At 45.3% G+C, this 20,790-nt stretch overlaps 4 protein-coding genes across 10 annotated transcripts in view; 1 reads left to right on the top strand and 3 right to left on the bottom strand.

The window, feature by feature from the left end:
- The window catches only part of LOC120896670 (AF4/FMR2 family member lilli), a 141,344-nt gene extending 125,892 nt beyond the window's left edge, over positions 1-15,452 (bottom strand). For 3 of the 7 annotated variants that reach the window (XM_040300978.1, XM_040300975.1, XM_040300977.1), the window contains exon 1: positions 15,173-15,451. The gene's annotated coding sequence lies outside the window, so the exon portion shown is untranslated. Of the gene's footprint in view, positions 1-15,164 lie in introns of all 7 variants that reach the window. The other 4 variants (XM_040300971.1, XM_040300974.1, XM_040300972.1 and 1 more) reach the window with 3 other exon arrangements.
- Positions 15,453-16,415: 963 nt separating this feature from the next.
- LOC120896671 (protein nutcracker) lies at positions 16,416-17,843 on the bottom strand. Its single transcript, XM_040300979.1, has 2 exons — positions 17,468-17,843; positions 16,416-17,236 (listed from the first exon to the last, which is right to left on the bottom strand). The coding sequence occupies exons 1-2, from the start codon at positions 17,571-17,573 to the stop codon at positions 16,491-16,493; spliced, it is 852 nt and encodes a 283-aa protein (XP_040156913.1). The 5' UTR covers positions 17,574-17,843; the 3' UTR covers positions 16,416-16,490.
- A 245-nt stretch (positions 17,844-18,088) lies between these two features.
- On the top strand, positions 18,089-19,444 carry LOC120896809. The gene is made up of 3 exons (XM_040301261.1): positions 18,089-18,336; positions 18,395-18,581; positions 18,677-19,444. The coding sequence occupies exons 1-3, from the start codon at positions 18,311-18,313 to the stop codon at positions 19,340-19,342; spliced, it is 879 nt and encodes a 292-aa protein (XP_040157195.1). The 5' UTR covers positions 18,089-18,310; the 3' UTR covers positions 19,343-19,444.
- Positions 19,430-20,592, bottom strand: LOC120896810. Its single transcript, XM_040301262.1, has 3 exons — positions 20,282-20,592; positions 19,795-20,211; positions 19,430-19,718 (listed from the first exon to the last, which is right to left on the bottom strand). Exons 1-2 carry the CDS (start codon positions 20,422-20,424, stop codon positions 19,932-19,934), a joined length of 423 nt encoding a protein of 140 aa, XP_040157196.1. The 5' UTR covers positions 20,425-20,592; the 3' UTR covers positions 19,430-19,718; positions 19,795-19,931.
- Positions 20,593-20,790: the final 198 nt, after the last annotated feature.

Raw genomic sequence — 20,790 nt, 5'->3', positions numbered from 1 at the left:
AGCCTTTTTTTTTGGGGAGGGTAATAATGTACACTGTTTTTCAATAGTGGCCCAAATGTTGCAAGTTCAAGTTTTTTAAACACACGCCACAGCGCGACCGGCAAGCCACAAATAAGTGAGCGCAGATGGAGCAAAACAGGGCACCTGTAGTTGAAACAAAAAATACGCCAATTTTCTGGAAAGTCTATGGAGGAAATTCGCAATATGGCTAAACTTTTAACGTTTCCCCTTGGTTGTTAGCCAAAGCCCACAGGGTCGCACCGCCCAAAAAAGCTTCCGCAAGAGGAAACGCTATGCTTCCATTCGCCCTCCTACTCCCTTTTTCTAACTTCGACAAGGCGGAAAGGGGGAGTAGAGTACCTTCATTAGTCATTTACTCAACGTTCGCTCATTACAACGATGGAAAAAAGAAAAACGGCAAGGGCGCACACACTCTTGCGGGACCAAACGGTACCCCCACACGCACGGGAGACTCCAAAACACCGTCATTTTAAATAGAAGAAACGTAGAGAGAGAGAAAAAAGCTGCTACCGCTCGAGACTCCGGCAATCGGGAGTAATTTAGTAACCGTGTCACTGCCAGCAAACCGGAGCCACCGTCGAGGCACGTGCAACAAGTGTTAATTAGAGGTGTGATGTTGTAATTTATATACTCCGCCCCAACCGTCCACTGCGCTGCGCGGGAAAAGCCAAGAGAAAACGGCGACAAACATTTTGATGGTTTGATGAGGGCAGCCAGATCCTCTGTCCCTCTTCCTTCCATTCCCTTTCCCATTCCTTCAATATGATAGGGACCGGAAACCGGTACACTCGGGTTCGGATGGACATTTGACCGGCGAACATGTAATATAATGCTGCCCTCACACACCACTGTTGAAAAGGAGCTGTGTTTCCTGCTTTTCTTCGCCTTCGCCGACTGAAACGAGACTTTTCGTGCGCTGGTAAAATGTCAAATTTCATGTGCTAGTAGTCGGGGGACTAGCCGAGCGAGCCCGGCGCAGTGTGACATGCGAGATAGTGAATACGGGTAATTAGATACCTACTGTTTGTGCGAAAGTTTTAACCTATGAAGCTTTTTTCCCTGTAGCCCAAACCAAGTGGTGTTATCTTTTAGGAAACTTTAAAGGAAGAAAGCGGATGAAGCTTCTGCGGAAAATACAATTTTGGAGCCTTTCACGATACTAGCCAGATTTTTTTATATTCTGGAGATTGACAGTTAGCGGCTGAAATCATCCAAATTGACATTTTCGAGCACGAATAATCGGTAATTCGAGCAAATTCCCTTAAACTGGAGCCTTTAACTTCCCTTAAACTGCACCATTTTAAGGGAATTCAGAAAAAGTCCATTAAAATCAACTGTGATGCGGCTTTTTCGTTACTTTCTTTTAGATTCGCTCGGGAAGGATGTTTCTTATCGTTACAGTCGATCATGTTCCCATTTTATACTTAAATAACATCCATTTTTTATAGAATAACGTCACACAAAATAAGCTTTTGTTTTTCATTCGAAAACCACAGCTATGAATGAAAAATCAGCTCGACGGCATCGTCCATCGATAGAGGAACATCTAATTTACGAACACACCAAATCTTGGCGCATTCAATACACTTGATCACACACAGATTCACAATTTTAAGCGTATCGAGTACTAATCGAGCAGATACGGGAAAACAGTTTCGAGCGAATGTCACTTGGGATGTCAACACACCATACAAAACCATACGCAAAACTAGCCTGTGATTTTCTGTCTAGATTATTCTAGGCTCAAAGCTAGAATTAGATTCAAGTACCTGCTCGAAAAATGGCAAAACAAGGTGATGATTACATTTATCCCAGGGTGCATTAAAGATATCTGGTGATGGAATCCAGAATCAAAGTGTATGTAGACCAGGTGGTCTCACAGCCTGTTTTTAATAAGCAAATTTGAACGTCACTTTTTGACAGGACGGGTCAAACTTTTGCTCAAACAGGCTTTCTGTTAACTTGACTTGAATATAAAACACACTCTTAAAATCTTCATGCAGAAGCAGAAGCGACAAAAATCAACCTTCTAAATACATACACCTTGGGGTATGTATATATAGGTTATAATATATAACCTGTATATTATACCCACTTAGATAGCTGCTCGAAAACTGTTATACAATGCAAACAGCTGACAGGCTGAAATTTCAACCAACGTTCTTAAAAGCAAAAAGGTACATGAGACGAAGTTTTTGCATATGCTCTACTTCGTATTACCCCAACATCCTGTCTTAAATTTTGGACTTTCGTGTCCATCTACGATCTGCTTTTGCATGCGGTTATAAATGACACCGCAGCTCAGTTGCGATCATGACCAAATGGCCAAGCAGCGAAGACAGATTGCCAGCATTAAATGGGGTGGTGGCTCTTGTCTTGCGTCTGATTGAGGAGCGTGTACCGTGCTCATAAATCACCAATACCACACCCCACTGATGCAGATACACAGTGTACAGCGGATGTTAGATGCCTCTTCTGGGAGATGGTGCTACTTTTCCTGTTCATTTTGCTGAGTTATCTGCAAACTTTATGGTACAGCTTCGATGCTCAATAGTTGCTACTCGTAGGGTATAGGTTCTTAAGTCTAACTCAGTATCCCCAAAATGAGGACAACTCCATCAACGGTAGTTGTTATAACAAACATAAATCTTAATAAATGAATGTTAAGAACTTATCACTGGTTAATAATCATTTTATAATCTTTTAAATTGCTGCTCAATATTGCTGGTAGCTTGAAGATATTTTTCTAGTCAAAAAACAACAGAAAAACAATTAACCAACAAGTGCCTCGTTGAAATGTGTTTTCCTTAGGGTGGATGGGATGGCATTTCCTAAGGTTTGCACAGAAACGTGGCGATGCAGTGTGTTATTGCTCTGACGCTCATCCATCATCGTCACAATAGATGTCGTGCCATTCCATTCGTATGTTCGCCCTGACCCTACAAAAACCTACACCGTCATCATTGCACAGTGTTTTCCCCCTGATCCAAAACAATGCGAAGCTCTTGTGCAATTATCAACGCGAAATGGACAGAGACAGAAAAGAATAAACAAAACGAGAGCCACAGCACCGATGACCAACATAGCGACCTAGATCACAAATAGACCAAAAAAAAAACGGCTCACAACCACCATCTCTTGGGACCGGGAGATGTACGTGAATGCGCGCTTGCTCGTGTCGGGAATGCATCCGTCTTTGGCGACGCGGTTCGACAAATTAAACCGAAACATTATGTTCGACCGGAAGGCGCGTCTCTGCGGATGGGCAGCACGGATGAGAAAACTGACAACCGCTGCAAGCCGGCTGGAAAGGGCACCGTCAGCAAAGGGCCGATAGGCTAATGGCTGTGGTGTGGTGGAGCTATCACATTTTTGTCTCTATATCCATCATTCATCATCATAAAATGTTGTTGAGACTGTCAAGTCACGTTTTAGGCTGCTTCTTATTTGATAATACTATGTTCAGAAATTGGAAGTCTACAGTTTGCACGAAAACTGAGATGGGGGGCCTTCACGATTCTAGTTAGTTTTTTGTATGGAGTTTGACAGTTGGAGGCTTAAATCATGTAAACAATCCATACAAAACCAAACAAAAAACTAGCCTGCGATTTTCAGTCTAGAAAATTTTAGCCTAAAAGCTAGAATTAGATTCGAGTACATGCTCGAAAACACGGGTTTGTTTACATTTATCCCAAGGTGCATTAAAGAAATCAGGTGATCGAATCTGGAATCAAAGTGTATGTAGTTCAGGTGGTCTCATAGCATTTTTTATAACCAAATTTGAATATAACTTTTTGACAGAACGAGTGAAAACTTTTGCTCCAACGAGCTTTCTGGAGGCTTGACGAATACTCAAAACACTCTTACAATCTTCATTAAATTCAGACACCTTGGGATAAGCCCACCTGTATATTCTACTCACTTAGATAGCTGCTCGAAAACTGCTATACAATGCAAACAGCTGACAGGCTGAAATTTCAGCCTACGAACTTCAAACTGAAAGGGTCCCATGGTTAGAATTGGTTAAAAATGATATTCCGAACTTTGAAATTGATGTCTACAAGCGTATTATTCGGTTAATAAGCAAATCAATACGATCAACACACTGAAATTTGATTGCATAGTTTGCAGCAATTAATTCCATTTCAAAAGAACAAATGTTTCAACGCTATTCCTATTCCTGACCCGATCCACTAGCAGCAGGAGGATCCATCATGCAAAGGTCAATCCCTAAAACAGCCCCATTCGACACAAACGCTAATCGTGGCGCGTGAAACTTTTGCACACTATCGTACACAACAACGGCCAAAACTCCATATGTAACTCCAATTTCCCTCGAAAATTGGCCTGGAAAGTAAGCTGGCGCCACCAGAACAACCAAAGCACAGCCAAAACGATATCCAAAACACCGCTGTACAGCCCCGCCGCACCGCTCTCCGCCACACGCAAAGCTCATATTCGTGGAAATGGCATCCCTTTGGGGCATGGCGAAAACAAATACCAATTACGGCGACAAAACCGAAAGCGTACGGGGGCGCCCATCGCCCAAGGGCAGATTGGTGTTTACGGAGAAAGAGGAGGACGGGCGGGAGGAGGCAGGAGCAGCATGTTATGTTGCAGCGATGTGTTTGCCGCCCCCGACCCGCGCATCACACACAGACGACTGTCGCCAGAAGCAGATATCGAACAAGCATGATTAGTGTGTTTGCTGAATCAGCGGCAGACAGAGCCGACAGTTTTTGTTCTGTTTAGCGCGCTTTTTTGTTTTTTTTTTGGTTGATAAAAATACGACTTTGCCTCATCTGCAGATCAAGCGCTGGGAAGTATGTGAGTGGGAGAATTAGATGGAAGATTATGGTTGAAAATCGTTCACGAATTTTGAAAATATCCGAGTGAGTCTTCGAAATGTGTTATTTAGGAAACTACAGATAGCAATTTTTTCCATGATACACTCACGACATCATCCGGAAGTCAAGAATTTTAGCCAACGTAACAACTTTTTTACCAAATGCCTGAAGAAATGTCAAATTATTCAAATTACTAAACAAAAAAGCTCCAGCGAAAAGGAACGGCAAAGTGAAAGGTCAACCTTGTGACGTCTGTCAGGCAGCATGCACATGACAGACACTAGCCACTTGGCATTTTTGGCCTTCTTCAGTCCGCAGTCGATATCAATTCCAACGTCCCGTAACAGACAGAGAGAGAGAGCCGCCTTTTACGATCAAAACAGAGCAACATTTATCCACTTCCTTGCTTGCGGCTGAAATTGTAAATATGAAGTTCAAGTGACTGTATCGTGGGCTCCAGAGGTCTCCCGAGAAGCTCACTTTGTCCAATTTATGACGAGATACTGGCAGATTATTGTTCCTGGAGAGTTACTCCAATTCTCCAATTCCAATGCCGAAGCCTGTGATCACCCCATTTGTCACCGAGCGGACAATACAATAAAGCGTATCCATTTCTTCCCCTTTCTGTAAGGGTCATTAACGAAAGAGGGAGACAGAGGCCCTAGAACGAGACACGAAAAGCGGAGCGCGAAAGCGACGGACGGTCAATTTGACGAGCAGCCCCAGAAACGAAGAAATAGGGAAACAAATGGGTCAAGCGTTACTGTGGCGATCAGATCAAGTTACGCGCGCGCCCCGGCACACTATCAATCGGGCGCCCGCGACTCCTATTTGCCGGGAGCTGCCGGGCGCTTATCTTCGTGAGCGTTTCACCCCCTCTCTCTTTCTCATTCCCCTCGGAGTGGCCTTTTTGCTCTATTTACTTTTCGATCGGGCGAAACGCGACAGTGGCACCACCGCTGGCTGGATAAAATGAGCAAACGTAGCGCTGATAAGCTAGTTTTTGCGCGAGAGATGCCCTCCCGTTGCGCTTGAATGCTGGCAGCAGCAGTTACACAAGCAAGCACTATATCTTTGGGGCAGTGGGGGCGGCGGCGCAATCAGTGCGTACCATTAGCTGCCACGAAGAAGAAGTGTATGGAAATGATAAGGAAGTTTTATTTTTATTTTTGTTAATTTCAAATATTTGTTGGCAACATCCTGAAGTACAGTGGTCTGGAATAGCGATGGGTAAAGTTGGCAAAAATCCGGAGTCGACTCCGATCCGACTCCGATAAATTCGGAATCGACTCCGGAAGGTAGGTCCGCGCTGCAATATCCGGAGTCTTTCGGAATCGTCCGGAGTCGTTCGGAGTCGTTCGGAGTCGTTCGGAGACGTCCGGAGTCGTCCGGAGTCGCCCGGAGTCGGAGTCGTCCGGAGTCGTTCGGAGTCGTTCGGAGTCGTTCGGAGTCGTCCGGAGTCGTTCGGAGTCGTTCGGAGTCGTTCGGAGTCGTTCGGAGTCGTCCGGAGTCGTCCGGAGTCGTCCGGAGTCGTCCGGAGTCGTTCGGAGTCGTTCGGAGTCCTTCGAAGTCATTCGGAGTCGTCCGGAGTCGCCCGAAGTCGGAGTCGTTCGAAGTCGTTCGGAGTCGTCTACTCCGGACGACTCCGGTCGACTCCAGACGACTCCGAACGACTCCGACTCCGGGCTGATCTAGTGGTTCCATTTTGCCGGAGTCGGAATCGAACTAACAATAGTCGGAGTCGGATCGGAGCCGTGGGTGCGCTCCATACAGCACATCACTAGTCTGGAAAGCTTACAGAAGTAGGTATTTGTGAATGAATTCTTCCTTGTTTTAGGGATGCGATTACACGACCACCAGAATAATGCAGGGTGTATTATCAGACACACACATAAAAACACACATCGAATGTGTGGCCATTTTCTTCTTCAACTATTAATTGCATTTTTCCGCTTATTGTTTTATGTTTCTTTCTACAAATCGCGAAGCGCAAACATTGCCACAACACCCACACACACACACACACACATACGAAACAAGACGCCATCTCACCGGTCCCCTCCTCACGTCGACAGCAAGGAACGGGCGGCTGTGAAATGGAACGGAGCGAAAACCGTTAAAAAAACCCCCCCGACGATTAACGAGCGTTTGTGGCCGTAAATCGATTTGAACTCTCGATGGCTACGGCCAATCAGTCCCCTCGTATAGGAAACCGACTGCTGCTCAACAATACACGGTCTCGTCCAGCACAACACAATGGCCATGGAGGGCGCGCTCGCGCGCACATGATTAAGCATTCCATCTATGCTTCGTGCCAGCCTCTTTTCTTCCGTCTGAGCGTCGGAGGGAGAAAATTACAGAAACAAAAATGCGCAAAAAACAAAACTAAACGTTCGACACGACGCTTAGAAGGCAAAGGTGGAGAAGTGAGGCCAATCGAAGTCAAGCAAAAGGTGCCAAAGGGTTTAAATGGAACGGAAAAGAGCGGTTACAAGAAAAAAAAAGGTTTTTAATAAGTTGAGAGATCAAACTTTTTACATCTTTTTTATTGGCACACGAACCGATTCAATAACACTGCCTCATATTACACCTTCAATGTACCTCTAATGCAAATTAAAGCATATGTGGTGGTAGGGATGCTGCCGATGTAAGGGGCTGATGCCAATGATCCCTCTGCGCATGATACACAATTATAGGGGTTTGGAAAAGGGGCCGTTTCGCCAGCGTAATTGCAGCGTGCTGGCCGGTGTGTAGCAGTGGTGCTGGCAGATCGTGTTGATCTCGGTGCGCACTACCCGATCACGACGGCGACAGGAATGCATCGATTGATCGCAACCGTTGACAAGTGAAAGTTTATCCCACATAAGCCCCCTCGTTTCTTCGTGCTGTTCATTGGCTACCCGATCGCACACGTATTTTCTCTCACCGGCCGAGAGGGATGACTTCCTTCCGGCTGCGCTCCAGCGTATGAACTGGTAAATATAATGCACAGATGTTGCAATGCAATATGTTTTGAATAATAAAAAAACTGAACAGTGCCACAAAAAAAAGGACAGGAAACCCCAAGTGTAATGGAGTTGGTGAGCAATATTTTTGGACCGCTTTTTTTTTATTCCACAGGAAAGGATGGAATGGCTCACCGTTCCTTTACCCTTTTACTTTTACAATTATGTCGCGACCCCAAGGGAAAGGTATAAAACGTTAGCAAAAACCTTTTAGGCCTTGTTTTTCTTTCCCCTGAAAATGTATGTCTTCCTTGCGTAAAAAGGGTCGAAAATATGACAAAAAATTACAAAAGCATTGTACAATACGAAACCTTTTAATTAAAGTATTGTGGTCTCAGTTTTAAGCAATCAAAGCCCTTGTTCGCGTTCAATGTTTGCCCGCAAATAAAAACTTAATTTAATATTAAATGGAAAAAGCTGTTAGAAAACTAACATTCTGACACAGGAGCGACACGTTCGTTTTGAACATTTAACAACTTTCTAGAACACACGTGCAGCAATACAATACCAGGCAGTCCACGAATATTTAAGCGAAACATTTCTACTTCACACCGAACGTTCGCTTGTTTTTTCCAAAAACGATTCCAAAGAACGGTGGAAGCTATTTTGCCTTCCCTTTTATTGCTTTGTACAAGCATACTTCTGCGCACAACTAGATGCATATGGATACTTGGACGTTCGTTTTTGGAAGAACTTCAAACAAACTTCTAACTCGTTCGTGTACCAACAGCACAAAAAGGAGAACCAAAGGCGGAAACTATGATATTGTCTGCCAATCGCCGTCAAGGCACGTCAAGTCGGGCGGCTCTTTTTTTTGTGTTCGATTGTTCCTTGACGCGCTATCGTACACTACTACTCTGCACACTATTTTGCGCTGCGACATGCAAAACGTGTTGCAAAAGGAATAAAAGGTACGAAAGTACCGCTGCTGGGTGTACGAAAACAGGGGGGAGAAAACATTGCAATCCCGCTATCGTCACTAGTTTGTGTGTGTGCGCCTGGGGGAGGATTTTTATCGTTTGCCAAGTGCCAGGTGCATTGTGTGCAGCCGCGAACTTTAACGCGAGAGGTTTCCCCGGTTGCATCTTTTTGTTTTCTTTTTTCTTTTTCTTTTTATTTGCCGTCCATTATTGATCGCTTGCGATGCCATTTTGCTTAGAACTTTTCTGCACTTTAAGCCCTTAACACTCGTTTTAGAACAAAAGCATTGCGAGGGTTGCTCCCTACTTGAAAAGAGGGCAAATAGTTTCCGGAGTTCTGACGTTTTATAGCAAGCAAAACGAATGCTTGGTAAAGTAGGTTTTATTATATTTGTATTTAAACTAGAGATGAAAATGAATTGTAAATAAACATATGTTACTCTTGGTTTTGTCATTAGAATACCACTATTATTATAGGTATGTGTATTTTTAAAGCTGTTAAAGGGTTTCAACGCTTAGATGAGACGATGTATTGCGGTGAAATGATTCAACGCTGAAGGGAAGGGTGAAGGGATTCAAGAGAGAAAGTCTTAGGTACACGCAACATACCAATGAAAAAGCTTTCTTTTCTTCTTCTTTTGGCACAACAACCGTTGTCAGTCAAGGCCTGCTTATGCCACTACTACTAGGGCTTAGCTTTCAGTGACTTATCGATTACTCATAGCACCGTATGAGGGCACGGTCCAGTCGGGGCTTGAACCCATGACGGGCATTTTGTTAAGTCGTGCGAGTTGACGATTGTACCACCAGACCGGTCCTAGAGTTAAAAGCCTAGAGTGAATAAAAAGAGACTAAGAAACCCCCAATTTGTTTGCTTATCGGAAGAAACTATATTATATTTTTTTTTTTAGCTTAAGCGCCAAATTCTAACAATGAAAATGAATTCGATGGACCACCTAAACTGGCACTATGGATTCCTTTCAATTGATTTTTTTTTCTACCATCTACAATATTTCCGCATCGCAAAATATTGACATTGCCTTCCACCCACGCTTCGATACGTTTTGCATTATCGTCCCCTCCCTCCACCCTTTGGTTTCTGTTTCGCCATCATCATTCACTCGGCCAGCTTTCCGCAGCACTCAAAGTACCTGTCATACCGTCGCCTTCCGGTTCCGGTGCCACTGAACCCGCACTACTCCCACCCCCCCGGGGGAACCACAACTGGGGTACCTCTCTTGCGGGAAGGTTACGGATTTAACGGTGCCAAAGACAACTCCCATCCGGAAGTGGCACCAGACAGGGTGACTAGACGACCAGAACAATATCCCCCACGAGTCTGTGTCGTGCGGCGGCAAGACCTTCTTGAGCTGTGTGTGTGAGAGAGAGAGAGCACGAGCTTCTCAATCCGGTTCACAACCTTCACTAGCTGCAAACAGCCCGGAGAGCTGGAGCAACAGAAGCATAGGCCACACCTCCACCCTGCATTCCGACAAACGCTCGTCACGGAAAGGAAAACGGTCCAATCAACGGGCCAAGTGACACGCTTTTCCGGCGCTACAGCATATATCGATATCACACGATTCTCACGAGCCGGAGAAATTCGATCCAGCGCGGGACACCTTCCCACATCATTCACACACACACAGACAGAGCAACACAGAGCCCTTGGAAGTCATATTTTATCCACTTGTCAACCGTTGAGAGTGTGCCACGCGCTCTTGAAGCGAGATTTACAAATTCATCATCTGCACGAGTCGGGGCCTTTTTCTCGTTGGGTCTATTCATAGCCAGTCCTTGAGAGGGGAAAGTGTGCGGGAGACTGAGGGTGTGCGCGCGTGGACTATATTTTCACTCGCAGGTTTCCTTTTCGGAAAGCCAAAAAAGGACATTGACACTAGGAGTGGTACGTTGAACGGAGGCGGCGGCGAACCGTTGAGCCGTTTCAAGGGCCTCTCTCCCTACCGGACCAGTCTGTTATCTTGCTTGCCCCATGAAAATGATCTTATCGTGTCTAAAGAAAGTAACGCAAGCGAAGGGAAGCTTTCAAAACAGGGCACAACAAATTGATGCGAGTTATTTATCATGTACCATATCATCATGGGCTGGCGCTGCAAAAACAAAGTATCGGTTCAGCTCATCAATATTCATAATAATTAATCGCTTCTCCTGCTCTACGCAACATAGCGGCCAGGCCCAGTGTATACACAAACCAGGTGATCGGATCCTCAAAAGCGAATGCAAAGCAGCACACTGAACAAACTCCTGTGATGCATAATTGAAATGAAGCGGAACAAGATGGTTACGGGTCGATGCTAAACCCGTGAGCAAGCATGAAATATAAATTGTATTAATTAGCACTTATAGTTTACATATACAAATGCACGAAAGAAATTCCTCGAAGTATATTACTTCCCAATCAATATGTTGACCACAAACGAAAGCAAAAGCTGCTCCAACTCAAACGGCCACCAAACGGCCACCAACGACTCGGAAACGTGTTTGATGTGCGTATCGGGCTGAGAAGGAAATTTAATTTCACATCCAAATTGTGCGCGTGTGTGTGTGTGTGTGTGTGTGTGTGTGTGTGTGTGTGTGTGTGTGTGTGTGTGTGTGTGTGTGTGTGTGTTTTTTTTTCTTCATCCACCTAAACCAAAAGCAAGCAGGCAAAAGCGTGTCTGAGGGAAGCTGCACCGCGTACTCGGGAACGGATGCCGTTCTCGATAAGAAAGCAAGCGGTGAAACATCTGCAGAGCCGAGAAATTATCAGGATATGATGAATGAAAAAAGAAAAACGAATCCACTGGAGCCGGTGGTTCTACTACCGTTTTTTTTTTTTCATTCCGCCACCGGAAGAGTGAAGCCCAGCACGTGACTCAATCAAGCCGAAATGAAATGAGCTTTTCATTCGATGGTTCTGAAGAATTCTGGACCGAATCTTTGGGCTGTTCTTTGGTTTGTGTGTTCAGGCATTCTGTTCAATTAAATATTAAACATTTTGGGGAGTTTTCCAAAAACTGCACGCAATGATGAGTTAATTTTGACAAAAGGAACAAGATACGCTTCTTTAAATTTTAAACGAAGGCTAAAACATTGTTTATCAAGCTCATACCTGTTTTACTTTAAGATAGACTGGGAATCATTTTACAAGTGCAATTATTTGCAAAAAAAAGCCCAGCTTCACATTAAATTTAATTCAATCACACATTCGATTCAAACTGTCCCTATAAAACAGTCAATGCTCTATGTCCATTCCATCAGCAGCAACTTTATCAACCGCAACAACGCATAAAATGCATCATTGCACAACGATTTCATGTCTGCAAAATCGTCTATTAGTTGCGCCATTACTTTCCAGTGTTTGTGCCAGTGTGTGTGTGTGTGATTTGGAATAAAAAATAAAACTAAAAATGCACCATTTATATTCCAACTCAAATGTGCAGCTTGTGGAGCCTATGTGCATAGTCGAACTGTGGTTTGTCCTTATCGTACGTCCATATGGCTCTTCTCTTCATTTCATTCTTCTTTTGTCGCATTGAAGGGCTTTTATTGACCTAAGCATTTGCACAACCCATCCATCTGTGGTCAGCTTGTCCAAACATTTCTCCTTCCTTTCCCCATCCACTTTGGACTTTCTTTTTTGAAAAATTTTGTGGACGCTAGTGTGTCAAATTCAGTTAATTTCATTCTTTGTGTAGCTTATCGACTTCGTGTAGCTCTGGCAAGTAGACAAAGACTCAGCCACGCCATAGATCCCAAAAAAAACGGGGAGTACGAGTCGGTACTCCCTTTCTGCATTCGCGCTACACCCGTCGCCGCATTTTCCACACCCTGCAGCAACTGACACACAGCCGGGGGTGCAGGAAAGAGATGGAACCACTCGCGCCACGAGAAGGAAAAACTATGTGCATGAATTTACACATACAGACACACACACACACACTGACACTAATGCAACGGGCACGGTTCGAACGCCGGCGCATACAAATAAAAGCCCAAAAAAAAGCAGAGCGCAAAGCACACGAGGAAGTATGCAGGCCCTTTCCGCGCGGCTGCTGTACGGCAAGATCCTCTGCCGTGGTGCGCGCTGATGCTGTACGCTACATACACACGCACCGTCACACACTAACACCATTGCAGATAGGACGAGAATCCGCCGTACGGAAGGGATTCGGAAACTGTATGGTAGTGTTAGTGGGAAGGTTGAGCCGAAACAGGTGTATATCGGAAGGGCAGCAGGCCGTGGCATTGTGAACCGTTGCCTGTGCTGTGCAGGTGTGCATTGGTCAAATCGGATTTGGTTCCAGGTTTTTTTTTCGATTCTCTTTCCCACATGCTTCAATATTCGAGCTAAAATCGTTGGATATAATTCAAATCATTTGTTTTGTTTACTTCTTCAAAATTGTGGGGAAAATATTTTAATATAAAAAACAAATTTTCTAAACAATTATATTATATTCTAGGGAGCATAATCGTTCAACAACTTACCGTCATTAGCTCAGCATCCGGACGACAGGTTCAATCGCAGCAAGCTTGGGCTTTGTTTGGTGTGTTGGTCGTGCCACCATCATGGAGAGGATGATGATGACGATGATGACGAGCAGGCGAACACAGGCAGGGGCACAGGTTTTTTTTTTCTTTTCTAACGTCACATCACATTTCCAATGCTAATCTCGGTTATGCTAATCGTCGAACTGCCGAAGCGATTTTGCTTATTTCGCGTACACGTTTATCGACTCCTACCAATATCATTCGATTTCTCTTCGCTTACATCTTCTTTTCAGCATCGATAAACAACGCAAATCTTGTATCTGTTACGCATTTGCACTGTTTCGATTTGTGAACATCTAAAACTCATTTCCTTGCCAACTTTTAATACTCGCACTGTCGAGGGCATTGGACCTAATCTTTAAATAAACTAATGTTCATTTGTCATTCAAACCATCATACTGCAGCAATTGTTGCGAGTAAAACCAGGACGTTAAAATTAAATGAAGCACGGTGTATCACACCACTTTCTGCACGCAAATTGGAATTGAAATGCAAACCGAATTCCTTTCCCTTTGATTGGCAGCTTAAGCCTCCTTGTAGAAGAAACACCACATTTACAAATAAAACAAACATTCTACAGCCATTTGCGTATGCTGTACCACCACTATTTAAACGAGCTTTGTCACCGTCAATGTGTACATCGTTTTCATTCCGCAATTAATTGAATATCAAGATAAATTCGTTAACATCCAGCGGCAACACAAAAACTCTTCAGCTTCACCACTACGCTTTTTTTCTAAGCTTGTTTAAATATTTATGCCTATTGCTTGGTGGTTCCCTTTTGCTTGGTTCCCTTTCCTGCCTTTTGCTTTTGGCTTTGCCCTGGACCCAACACACACGCACACAAAAAAAAGAACGTGGTAAAATGAGAAAACTACAGAGAACGTGCATTTGGCGCACGTTAGAGGAAGCAGGGGCCCTGGAAATGGTGGTAGTAGCCAGCAGTGAAAAGAGACAACCCCTCGTGCGTGTGTTTGTGTGTGTGTGCGGGTATATGCGGGGCAGCCCGTAACGCTTGTATGCGTGTATGGATATTGCACTAACACTAGCGTAAATTCACAACGTAGTAATGGCTCAAACTTAACGTAAAACTCTTTTTTTTGTTGGCTGGTATATCCGCGAGATGCAATAGACGACACGATGCACTTGACGATCATCTACAGCACAGCGCGAAACACGCACACACACATACCCTAACGCTCAAACACACACACACATACACATTTGTGGAAGAAGAATTCCATACACGCAAAGCTTTGGGGCACAGTAGCCAGCCGTGAGGCAAATAAAATTCGCGACGCGACACTTCACTCCAGCACAATTCCTTCTCCCTTCGGAGTTGGACTCCAGAATCTGATTTGGACGATCGGAGTTTACGGCCACACACTAACCACACAAACGCACCTTTACAGGGTTTCCCACGATTTATTGGTTGGTTCCCACGATTTATTGGTGCGTTCCCACGATTTTTTGGTCATTTCCCATAATTTTTTGGTAGCAACCCACGATTTATTGGTCGGTTCCCAAATATTATTGGTCGGTTCCCAAATATTATTGGTCGTTTCCCAAATATTATTGGTCGGTTCCCAAATATAATATAATATAATACCGACCAATAATATTTGGGAAACGACCAATAATATTTGGGAACCGACCAATAATATTTGGGAACCGACCAATAAATCGTGGGTTGCTACCAAAAATTATGGGAAATGACCAAAAAATCGTGGGAACGCACCAATAAATCGTGGGAACCAACCAATAAATCGTGGGAAACCCTGTATTCCCACACTCCCAGCCCCACACAAACGCAGACATACACACTCACATTCCAGAACAGCGCTTTGTTGACACACTACACTGGGCAGAAGCCTGGGCTGGCGGAACTGACCTCAGGGCACGGCGGCCTCAGCACAACCTGGACACACCCGCGCAACACGGTACAATGCCGATGCAGTGCCGTTGCGTTTTCACACCACTGTGTAGCCGATTGGTTAAATTTTCACACACAAATCACCACAAAACACACAAACGCGCGGCTGCGACCACACCACACTGACGAACGACCGTACCGAGCGACGTTACAAATCGAATTGAGGAAAGCTGACGGCACACTGGGAATGCGGTTGATTTTTTGGACAAATTTCAAACCTGCCTCCCATAGTGCACGCTGGTTCGGTTGAAATTATTTTGTGGACAAAATTATTCGCAAAGGATACATTTTTCATTTCGATAAAATCGGTGTTGTTCAGATGAAGAAAATAAAGCTATTATTTCTTATTCTTTAGCAAAACCTGTTGCAGTAGCTTTGCAAAGCTTAAATTTTCTTATTTCACCCTGGTAAAGAGACAAGTTTTGACCGTTTTCATGGAGAAAACGCGATTCTCACAGTGAACTCTTGAGTGGTATAAATTTTTCAAGCCGTTGCTTAAAGAAATTATATTTTTTAAAGAAATTTCTGAAACAAATGATACAAAAATATTCTAAAACAAAGAGATGAATAGATAAATGGCAATATAGACTATTTTCATTCATTTTATATGATGAAAAGTTTTAAAATTACATGACACTGATTTTACAGCACAGTAGAGGCTCAGTTTATCGCCAGCGCACAAATGCAACAGGAATATTGGAAAAGTAAGCTACGGAAAAATAAACCAGGCAAACTGGTGACAAAAAATTCGATTTTTTTTCTGCTTGGCTGCAGGATTGAGTTGGAATTCGTCGTATAATGATGACCTCTTATGCAGAATTGAACATAATACACTTACCAGATTCATCTCGCAAAGGGAATTCACTCATCGATACCGACTCGTTCGCCATGCTTGAAGGGCCGGCCATTTCACTGGCGGCAACAGTCAACGCTTCAATCCTTTGGCGTAACGTTTCTTCTTCGCATTCATCTGGAAACAGATTTCAGTAAAGGTTATTTAGAAATACGCAAAAAAAGCAACTAAAATCCCTTACAACACACAGTGTCCGTAAAAGCAGCTCAATTTCTTTCAACACCATATCCCAATGCTAAGCGAAACATACAACCCGGGGACTAATTACAATGCAACAGCACGTAGTTACAAGCGGGGGAAGTAATTTGAATGCACTTTATTGTGTTAACACTATCTATACTATATACAAAGCTATGTACACTATACTGCAGGTAACATCGTCAACACTTCCATCAGCTTGCGACGGGCGGGTTCGTCCAAATATTCCATCACCCTGCCTACCAGCTCCTGCGGTAGACCGCGCAGCGACGGACTGATGGTGAGAACAAACTTCGAGTACATGTGGTTGCGAAACGGGACGAACAGCTCGTTCTTAAGCTTCACCGAAAGCCCCGACAGATTCTGGTAGCAGAGCGGCAACCGGTTGCCATTGACCGCCGGCACGTGGAAGCTGATCGGTACCGTGACGGAGAAGCCTGCCTTCTGGCCGTAAAAGGGCAGCAGGTTCACGATCAGCAGGTCACCGCTGGACAGGGCGACCAGCGTGCAGCTCAGATTGCTGCTGGTGGCACTTTCGTGCACCAGCTCCAGCTCGAACCGGTACGGGCCGGCACGGGCACCGAACCAGTCGAGTGGGAGGCGGGACGCGAAATGGTTCACCAGCCGCCTATCGAACGAGCGGTAGGTGGTGTGATGCTTCCCCGGCCGGCAGCACGGCGGCAGTGAGCCACCCTTCGGTATCAGGCCCGTCTCGAGGGCGATCACATAGATAAGCACTATCATCAGATCGGACCGGCTTATCTCGATGACGTCCCTGCCGCAGTGGGTGAAAAAATGGCGCAAGGCAAGCTGGAGCGACGGTGCCAGCAGCACCCGGCTGCTGTCTTCCACCAGAAGCGGTAGCGACTTCCATTCCGTCGCCGGTGTGACCAGAATGGGCTGATATCCTACAATGAAAGCGACACAGACATTACCTCAAACACCCGAACGGGACGGTACAGGAAGGACGGCGCGGTCAGAAGCATGCCCCTTGCCGATTGGTACAAATATTAGCAGCAAACTCAACGGAAAGTAACTTAAGGAACTAAAACCCTCTTAAATAGCTAACTACTGATGCATTATACTACGAAGCGCATTATCCAGCGTACAAAGCGAACGAAGAAAGACAAACGGCCTACCTTCTGCCTCCTCCGCTACTGTCTCCAGAGGGGATCGGCTCCGCTGCAGCTCATCGTTAGTTTTGTCCAGCGGGACCGAATTATTCTCACTCGCATCGCTATCCATCGCCGGCTATGAGTCAGCTATTCCAGCGCAGCTGTGCCGGAGAGCACTTTGCTATTCCGGACGAAGGACGATAACGAAGGATTGATTCTGGCGCCACGCACACAGCTATTCTAACGCGTTGTGGCAAACGATAATAAAGGTAGAAAAGCTTGGAACTTAAATTGAACGTGATGGCTTTCTAATTTGTAGTTTTCCAACGTAAACACTGAAAACACACAGCCAGCTTCGGCTTTTGCGGTAGGCAGTTTGACAAGTTGTAAACATTGCTGTCAAACTTTCCGTTTGGGAAAATGACATAAAAGGTTGGTTCAAGCATGCCCAAGGTGGCCATATTGGTTTGATTTTGACGAAGAATATTTTTGTTTAATTTCTATTCCTTATTTAAAAGGCCATTTTGTAGATGATTATCTTAGAACAGTTTAGTTGAATCAAAATTGAAACTTTACATCATTTATCTCGGCACAATGCATGTTTGATTGCGTTTCTTTTCGCGGGCCGGCGTAACGTGATCCAACCTGTCATGCACGTACTTTGTTTCCAGCGCGTTGTTTACGATCAGCTTCTTGCTGAACCACTTTTCGCGAAAAGAGATGCGAAAGAATCAAATGGACGGCCGATCGTGCTGAATATTTGGCATCCTGCGGTACTTTTCTTCATGATCAAATCGATTACCGGGCGTTACTATCCGCTCCAGCCTTGCTAACGTACGGTAACGTCACAGCAAACACGCAAACAACATGGATGCCGGACCGCCGCCCACAATGTAAGTAACGTTTAACCTAATCGTGGATACAGTGAAACATTCCAAGCCTATTCGCCAGACCCGCCGAGCGTAGGAACTCGCGCATCAATGAAGATCAGTTGAATCGAATGGTTTGCATGCTCGAAAAAGCGCCCGACATCGCGCGTGCCATTGCCCGTGGTCCTCAGAACGTATTTTGGAGGCGACTTGCCAAAGAGCTGAACGACATTGGACCGGCCACGAAAGATCCTTCTTCGTGGAAGAAGGTACCCATTCGGCGGGCACCTGCCTCGCATTCCCCTTATCTCTAATACGCATGTTGCATTACCGCTCCTTCTCTCTCTGTCTCGCTCTGTGGCAGGTTTGGCACGATTACAAATGCTCCGTAAAGAAGCGGCTGGTGCAGTACAACGAAGACATCAGTAGCGGCATTTACCCGAAGCAGCTGTCCGTGCTGCACCGACGAATACTGAAGCTGCTCGACTTGGACCTGAAGCGCGTGAAGATAACGGAAGAAAGCGGTTCCGACCGGGAGGACGAAAACAACGGTACCGACGCGGACCACTCGAAGGACGCGTTCGATATGGGCGACCCGATGGATTCGCAAAGCTCGACCGGCGCCCCGGGACAGGAAGCGGCCGAGGACGGTACAAATCGGCCCGCCTCGTCCAGCTTCTCCAACACGATCAATGCGTGCCAGCAACGGTTGGCCAAGATGCCGAACATAACGATCACCAAGCAGAAGAGCGACGGTGACGATGACGATCCGCTTTCGTACTGCCCGAAATCTGCCACAAAATCGCTCCCGTACGGTCGTGGAACGAAGCGCAAGCGAGAGGAATGTTTTGAAATGGCACTGGAAACGAACCGTTCGCTCATTGCGGTCATGAAAACTTCACTGACCGTGCAGAAGGAGCTGGTGGCGGAGGTACGCGGGCTGAAGAAAGTGCTGGAAGAGTTTACCGAGAGCATGAGGGAGCTGAATGGTGGGCTGCGGAACTCGGGCGAATCGACCAAAGGGAAGTAAGCGCAAGAAAAGCAACGGCCAGACAGACAGATGCCCCCCAAAATGTACAATTAATCGTAAAGAGAACGGAAATAAAGCGAGACGACATTGACAAAGACACTATTTTTACGTCGTCAGTCAATTTATTTAATGTCTGGCAAATTTTCGTCCAGACACATGTTGTGAAGTGCACAGCAAACGTCTATTACTGCCACACACTCGGGCGGTGTGTACGGGATGGGCGGTTTGCCCAATAGGCATTTAAATCGGTTCTTTAGCAGATGAACGGCCGTGTCGGCGGTGGCGAGCGCTCTTTCGTGCCGCGCATTAAACGTGGGATCGACTATGCCGGGTTTCGGTTTTATGATCCACGGTTGGGAAGGGAACATAGAATTCGCTAAACAAAACAAGAGAAAATGAATTAATCTCTTATTACACACACCCGCACAAAGGTGGCACTAGGCAAGGCCTACCTAAAAGGTTGCACTTTTCGTTTCCCTTTGCGTGCTGCTGGGCAAAGTGGCTGTCCACGCCCGAACTGTTCCATAGATGCGAATCGTGCATCGCGCCACAAAAGCTTGCATTCACGTACCGTATACGTTTTCTGTGGTCAAAAATCTGGCAAAGCAAAATGATAAGCTCGATTAGCCTCACCTAACAGCAGGATAGCGTTTAGCGTTTGCGGAAACATTGCTTGAAATTCGACCCGTGGCATTGCCTTGTATCCGCCAACGCCACGGTCACTCGTGCAGGTGCCGGTGGCCAGATAGCGCAGCGTCGCTGCGATCCTGTCGTACACCGTTGCTTCGTACTGACTGAGCAGCGTCGGCGCTATACCGTCGTACAGGCTCTTGAAGATATCGCGCGACACGTGAAAGCATTTTAAAAACCTAGAAAAACAACAAAACAGATGCGTTCAATGAGAGGCCAGCAATCATTTTGTACGAAACTGCCACCTACCATTCATCTTCCAAAAGGTATGGGAATGATTCCCGGTATATTTGTTCACTCTCCTCCGATTCGGCCTCGCTGCCGGTATTGTAAGCGTCCGACTCATCGTCACTTTCGAACAGATTAAACCTAACCATTAGCGCCGGTAGCATGTTGGTGGCTTTCTGTATATATCTTATCTGTATATATCCAACTAAGAGAAGGAAATTGGCTCAAATTAAATACGTTCTTTTTACCGGACGAATGTTTGCGCGAGCTGTTTGTACGATGCTTTTCGGCGTAAATTGTTGTAACGGGTTTTGTTTACAATCAGCTTCCAGTTTTGACAGCTGCTTCGGCCAAAATGTATACAGAAAGAGAATAAAGCTGAGATTCGGTCAAGGTATTTAATGTACACGTATGCGAACGAAATTCCCTTTTTTCTACAAGCAATAAATGAAAAGTTCGTTTTTTTACAAGGATCAAATGCCTTTACAAAGTTACAAGAATGCTCAACGTGCTTGGTTTCCGGTTAAGAG

Source organism: Anopheles arabiensis, chromosome 2, assembly GCF_016920715.1.
Source record: "Anopheles arabiensis isolate DONGOLA chromosome 2, AaraD3, whole genome shotgun sequence".
NCBI classification, from domain to species: domain Eukaryota; kingdom Metazoa; phylum Arthropoda; class Insecta; order Diptera; family Culicidae; genus Anopheles; species Anopheles arabiensis.
Note: the sequence above shows the minus strand (reverse complement) of the source record. Positions and strands in the feature narration are given on the sequence as shown.

Excerpts from the sequence above, each read along its gene's own strand:
- LOC120896671 (XM_040300979.1), bottom strand. The coding sequence starts at position 17,573 with ATGGATAGCGATGCGAGTGAGAATAATTCGGTCCCGCTGGACAAAACT. Across the intron at positions 17,237-17,467 it reads AGTAGCGGAGGAGGCAGAAG|GATATCAGCCCATTCTGGTC; the intron begins GTAGGCCGTTTG and ends CTTTCATTGTAG.
- LOC120896809 (XM_040301261.1), top strand. The coding sequence starts at position 18,311 with ATGGATGCCGGACCGCCGCCCACAAT. Across the intron at positions 18,337-18,394 it reads GCCGGACCGCCGCCCACAAT|ACCCGCCGAGCGTAGGAACT; the intron begins GTAAGTAACGTT and ends CCTATTCGCCAG. Across the intron at positions 18,582-18,676 it reads ATCCTTCTTCGTGGAAGAAG|GTTTGGCACGATTACAAATG; the intron begins GTACCCATTCGG and ends GCTCTGTGGCAG.
- LOC120896810 (XM_040301262.1), bottom strand. The coding sequence starts at position 20,424 with ATGCTACCGGCGCTAATGGTTAGGTTTAATCTGTTCGAAAGTGACGAT. Across the intron at positions 20,212-20,281 it reads TACCTTTTGGAAGATGAATG|GTTTTTAAAATGCTTTCACG; the intron begins GTAGGTGGCAGT and ends TTGTTTTTCTAG.